The sequence below is a fragment of the Coffea eugenioides genome, chromosome 2, assembly GCF_003713205.1.
Source record: "Coffea eugenioides isolate CCC68of chromosome 2, Ceug_1.0, whole genome shotgun sequence".
Lineage (NCBI taxonomy): Eukaryota > Viridiplantae > Streptophyta > Magnoliopsida > Gentianales > Rubiaceae > Coffea > Coffea eugenioides.
The window spans coordinates 6,807,509-6,813,634 of NC_040036.1; the positions used below are offsets into that span (position 1 = coordinate 6,807,509).

At 40.7% G+C, this 6,126-nt stretch overlaps 1 protein-coding gene across 1 annotated transcript; it reads left to right on the top strand.

Moving 5' to 3' along the window:
- Positions 1-858: 858 nt before the first annotated feature.
- On the top strand, positions 859-2,716 carry LOC113759769 (probable aquaporin PIP1-2). Its single transcript, XM_027302344.1, has 4 exons — positions 859-1,298; positions 1,517-1,812; positions 1,963-2,103; positions 2,215-2,716. The coding sequence occupies exons 1-4, from the start codon at positions 968-970 to the stop codon at positions 2,305-2,307; spliced, it is 861 nt and encodes a 286-aa protein (XP_027158145.1). The 5' UTR covers positions 859-967; the 3' UTR covers positions 2,308-2,716.
- Positions 2,717-6,126: the final 3,410 nt, after the last annotated feature.

The window sequence follows — 6,126 nt, forward strand, 5'->3', positions numbered from 1 at the left end:
CAGTGCATCACAATAAAATCTTATAAACTCTTTTGAACTCTTTTAAAACAATATTCTATTTATAATCTATCAGACTTATAACCTCAAATGATGGAGGAGGCCAAAATATTAGCTCCGAGGGTTCTAAATCACCATATTTCAGCGTGCCAAGTCTTTTTCTGCGGCTTCTTGAAAAGGAAGTTAGAAGATCGCGCAATGATTCTCCATAACTAGCCCAGCGGGTAACTCGGACGGTTCGCTCCCCCTCTTTAGAGTATGACAACCTACTTGGCTTCGGTCAGGGTTCGAGTCTCGTTGCTAACGTGTTCGGTGTGGAGTGGGGCCTCCTCTCCCGGATCGTAGTGGAGATTAGTCGGGCCCGTAAGGATTGACCTGGATACCCCTGTATTGACACAAAAAAAAAAAAAAATTTTTCTCCATAACTAGTCTCACACAATGGTATGGTAGGTGCAGTAGCTGCATTAACGTTACTCTTTAAGTTACACGGCATCGTCAATGGAACAAGCACTAGTGCCATTTTCTACTTTCATTATTGTTTGTTTCCACTTCAACCGAAGGGGGCGGTGGTTGACTGCTAATTCTATAACTATGCAAATCATCATCAGAATTGAACGTTTGCGCACTTAAAAAGAGAACGTTGAGGATATATGGACCTTATTGTGCCAACTTGGATTAAATCATTAGAAGAGACTCAGCCGGCCAATGGATTGCGTCCTCTCATAAATCAAAGTATAACATCTAAGCCCTTCTAAAAAATATAAATTACTAATAATACCTGAATCAGGAGTGGGCGGTCGCAAGATAATTATAGAAATTTGCCTAGCCTATATGGTCCACTAGTGTGTATAAATGCTCAGTTCTTCCCCCACTCTCAGCCCATCAGCCTTGTCTTGAGCAATATTTCATAGCATAATTCATCTCTTGAGAGATCGACTGTCGTTTTTAGATAGAGCGGTAGAAATCAGAAATGGAAAACAAAGAAGAAGATGTGCGGCTGGGAGCCAACAAATTCTCGGAGAGGCAGCCAATTGGCACGGCTGCTCAGACCCAAGACAAGGATTATCAGGAACCACCAGCAGCGGCACTTTTTGACCCTGATGAGCTAGCTTCCTGGTCCTTTTACCGTGCTGGGATAGCTGAGTTCATTGCCACTTTTCTCTTCCTCTACATAAGCATTATGACTGTTATGGGAGTTTCTAAGTCTGATAGCAAGTGTTCAACCGTTGGAATTCAAGGCATTGCTTGGGCTTTTGGTGGCATGATCTTTGCCCTCGTTTACTGTACTGCCGGCATTTCTGGTAATTCAATTTTACATTATTTATAAGTGCAGCTTCTAACTCGTCCATACATTTGGCTAAGATGAATAGAGACTTGTTACAAGCTAAAATTATCATTATCTAGTCGGACTCTAGTCCGAGTATGCTTAACGTTCAAATTTTTGATGAATTCTCATCCATTGACATCATCGTACTGTACTCCATGGACGTCTAATCATTTGATACATGCATCATATCAGGAGGGCATATTAACCCTGCGGTGACATTTGGGCTGTTCTTGGCAAGGAAACTGTCGTTAACCAGGGCGTTTTTCTACATGGTGATGCAGTGCCTGGGAGCAATATGTGGTGCTGGGGTGGTGAAGGGCTTTCAAAAGCACCTCTACCAATCCAAGGGCGGTGGTGCCAACGTAGTGAACGGAGGTTACACCAAAGGCGACGGGCTCGGTGCTGAGATTGTTGGTACATTTGTGCTTGTTTACACTGTTTTTTCTGCTACTGATGCCAAGCGCAGTGCCCGAGACTCCCACGTCCCCGTAAGACTTCCATCTTTTATTTTCGACATTTGAGAAACCAAAAATTCATCAATGTGCTCTCTGATCATCAAGTCTCAAGTTTTTTTAAAAAAAAAAAATTACATACATTTATTTTCTTTGGTATTAATGCGACTATGGTTTCTTGATCAGATATTGGCTCCGTTGCCTATTGGGTTCGCAGTGTTCTTGGTACATTTGGCCACCATTCCCATCACAGGAACTGGCATTAACCCCGCCAGGAGTCTTGGTGCTGCCATCATCTACAACCAGAAACCAGCATGGGATGACCACGTTAGTACATAATTAGCCTCTCAATTACCACCAAAATTTTTTTTTCTGTCCCAGTAAAGGTTCCTACGAACTTTTTGTTCTTACAATTGGATCCATGTTGTTGTGATGCAGTGGATATTCTGGGTTGGACCATTCATCGGGGCTGCACTGGCTGCTCTCTACCACCAAGTCGTCATAAGAGCCATTCCCTTCAAATCCAAGTGATGCAGTTACTCAGCAGTCTCCACTCTACTCGCAGATCAGAATTGTAGTTCGACTTTTTTAATTGTGGTTTCTGTTCATAAAGTTCAAGAATGAATGCTATCAAACTTTTCTCTTCGAATCTGAGCCCTGCTCCTTGGACTACTGCTAAATTACTAATGTCGTTGGGGGAAACTGTTTTGTGAGGAAGGCACGTTCTTTTGTGGACTTGGCTTTCAAATTTAGTCCAAAAGTGCGTGCTTATGGGCCCTGCTGAAGTAGACGGGCCTCTTGTATTTGTACGTCGTGTCAGTTTTATGGTCGTGCAATGCGAATTTGTCAATAATTATGAACACCGACACAGATCCTTTATTCGGCAAATCAGTTGTTGCCTGTTGGTGAAATGGATCCTTTTCTGTGTTGTAGCAAATTATTTCGCTTATCGTACACCCTCATTCCCATTCCCATTATGATAGTCTTTTTTTTACATAATTTAAAAAAAAGTTATTTAACTTTGTTGGGAGTATATATTTAATTTACTATCTTTCTAAAATATTCTTACATTAATTATAATAATAATATCGATGAAAAGTTGCACCATTTAATAACAATCCATATTAAATAAATTACATTATACTCACTAATAATTTACATTGAATAAGGACATTTTAGAGAAGTTAAAAATTAACTATACCCTTCAATTGAAGTTAAAAATTAACTATACCCTTCAATTGAGGAGTGTACTAAAATTTATGGCTGATGAAAATGGGAGACATGACACGTGGAATTCGTAGAAAGAGAAACATGATACGTGGAATTGCAAGGTGAATTATGCTAGCCTTCATGAAGCTTAATTAGACATATATTCTCTCTACGGTCACGCTACTAGTGAAATTACTTGGGCAAGACTGTCTTATTAGTTTGTTTGTAGGAGCATATCTAGTCCTAACGTTTGTTATTGCGGTCCTTTTGGTGACAAATTCATGTGCAAGTTGTTGCGGCAAAATCCTTCAACTACAGACATGCCGCAAAAATCCACTGCTTAACATTCAAGCCAAACGCCCTTCCGGGGTTGGAGCTGATGGTAGTAGTTCAGTTGGATGAGTACCATCGTCACGGTTTCGACTCCCGGCACTACCGTGGCTGGTGATGTTTGGGGCAGGTCTCTCCCAACTCGTAGTGGGATTAGTTGGGTCGTACGGTAACCAGTCCACGGACCCAGATACCCACTGTTGACAAAAAAAAAAAAAAACATTCAAGCCAAACCTTCTGAGAAGCGAATTTTGGTTCGTCTCCGAGTTTGGGAGAATCAGATGAAGCTTTCCTTTAGAATTTGGCGAAACTTTTTATGTAACTAACGGGAAAAGCATACTCTATAAATGTACACATTAAGAAAAAATTAAGTTGTTTTTATTAAATCAATAAAAGTTATTAGATTTTTTTTGGCAAAAAAGGGGTTATGGTTTTTTTATTTGGAAAACAAATAAATCGATGGAAGTTACTAAATTAAATAATCATCTTTAATAAATTTTTAATTTTGTAAGGGTAGAATTAGAAAATCAAAATATGGCACAAAATTGTAACACCACATCCGCAACGGATTTTCTATCACACATCCTATGCCACTCTCTGTCCCACTTTTTATTATATTGCTATTTCTCCTACACAAACATCATGTTTTAATTCTTTTTTGTTTCCTTAACATTCAATAACTATTAATTAAGTAATACACAAAATTTAACAAACTCAAAAAATCAAAATGCATAAAAAAATGAGATTTTTTATGAATTTTCTATTGTATTTTTTAATTTTCTATTATATATTACTTTTCTGAACCTATTGTATTTATTTTTTATTCAACTAATAGTTATTGAATGTTAAGAAAACAAAAAAGAATTAAAACATGATATTTATGTAGGAGAAATAGCAATATAATAAAAAGTGGCACAGAGTGTGGGACAGAAGATCCGTTGCACACCACATCTCCTCCTCATACTATATATATAGAGAGAGAGAGATGTCTTTTATGCTTACAAACAACATTTACCCAAAAAAAATCATCTAATACTTTTTAACTTTTTCTTTGGTATGACTCAACGACGGGGGAGTGGGATTTACTGTGGGTTTCTTTCCTTTACCTTCCTCTATATAAATTTTTTTTTTTTTTGTATTTTGATCAGTTCCGTACTGATGGGTAATATGGGAAATCTCAAAATTTTTTTTTGGGTAAAATACACGGAACCCCCCTATGGTTTCACGAAAAGACACGAAACCCCCTATCGTTTAAAAACCTCCACATAAACACCCTAACTTTCATAACTAAAGTGAAAATTACCTTTTGAACCGGCTGAGTTACCGGCAGCAGGTCAAATACTCTCGCCTAACCCGTGGCCTGCTAAATTAGTAGGAATTGACAATCCAATGTATATCCAGAAACGAAACGTAAGCTTGAAAGCTTTGCCTTGAACTTTGAATCAAAAGCACTCTAAGTGTACACGGAAACCTTTGACAGGACTCGGAAGAAAAAAATCAAACTGGAACTTGATATACCAAATGCAGACCTTCCCTATTGATATAGCTAGGAGCTAGCTAAGCCAGTTGAACCATTAATATTTGTTGAGGCGATTTCAGTCTTACCTTAAACGTAGAACCAAGTACTACATTAATCACTCCTAAGTCAGTCCCCTCCCCTCCAATACAAGAATATCCACAAACAAGAAGAAGGAGATAATGGCGGCAGCTGCAATATCCACCACCACCACAGCTTCATCAATGCTTCATCAGTTGGAGTGCAACATGGACGTGGACAAACTCACTTGTGAATTCTTCTCCATCCTCGAAAACAAGTTCCTTTTTGGGTACGACGATCCCAAGTTCGTTTCCCACCTCCCCAAAATTAATACTACTCCTCCTGCTACTGCTGCCGCTGCTGCTGCTGCTTCTCCCCACAGCACCAAGCACTTCCCAGGCGGCCGCGGCAAAGTCCGAATCCTCTCCATTGATGCTGGTGGCTCCACCGACGGCGTTCTTGCTGCCAAGTCTCTGGCACACCTGGAGGCCACCCTCCGCCGCAAATCCGGAAACCCAAATGCCCGCGTTGCTGACTTCTTCGACGTCGCCGCCGGCGCCGGCGCAGGAGGCATCCTCGCCGCTCTGCTCTTTACCCGGGGGAAGGATGGAAGGACCCTGTTCACCGCCAGGGGGCATGTTGACAATGGAGACGGTGGTTAAACTACTAGCCGAGAAATTATTCTGTTTAAGGGATGACATATCAAATCCACCAGCTGGCAGGGAGGAAGCAAATTTACTAGAATTGCTCCGGCGAGCAGTCCAATTAGGGGAGAGAGCATCGTCAGTGAACTCTGAGACCGTGGGAGCGACAAACTCGGAGGGATTGTAGCTGCCGACGGGGATAGAGTCGCGAGCGGCCCGCATAGGGGAAAGCGGGGCAGCAGGAGAGAAATGGGGTATTTTGGGTATTCGACCTGCAGCCGGTAACTTAGCCGGTTATAGGTCTATTTTCACTTTAGTTATGGAGTTTAGGGCGTTTATGTGTATGTTTCTAAACGATAGGGGGGTTTCGTGTCTTTTCGCGAAATCATAGGGGGGTTCCGTGTATTTTACCATTTTTTTTTCCATTCTAATCATGCAGTAAAGAAATCTTTTTAAGAAAATAAAACCCAAAATTTCCCAACCGACTTTACCAAGCGAAACGAGACTAGAAAGAAATTCACATACGACCGAAAGCGCCCTTCCTCTGGGCTTCGGCCTACTAACAGCCCAAAGCTGTATTTAAAGCCTAAAAAAATGTTCTAAAACTATAAAACGGCCCATTGTACAAAT

Excerpts from the sequence above, each read along its gene's own strand:
- LOC113759769 (XM_027302344.1), top strand. The coding sequence starts at position 968 with ATGGAAAACAAAGAAGAAGATGTGCGGCTGGGAGCCAACAAATTCTCG. Across the intron at positions 1,299-1,516 it reads CTGTACTGCCGGCATTTCTG|GAGGGCATATTAACCCTGCG; the intron begins GTAATTCAATTT and ends GCATCATATCAG. Across the intron at positions 2,104-2,214 it reads AACCAGCATGGGATGACCAC|TGGATATTCTGGGTTGGACC; the intron begins GTTAGTACATAA and ends GTTGTGATGCAG.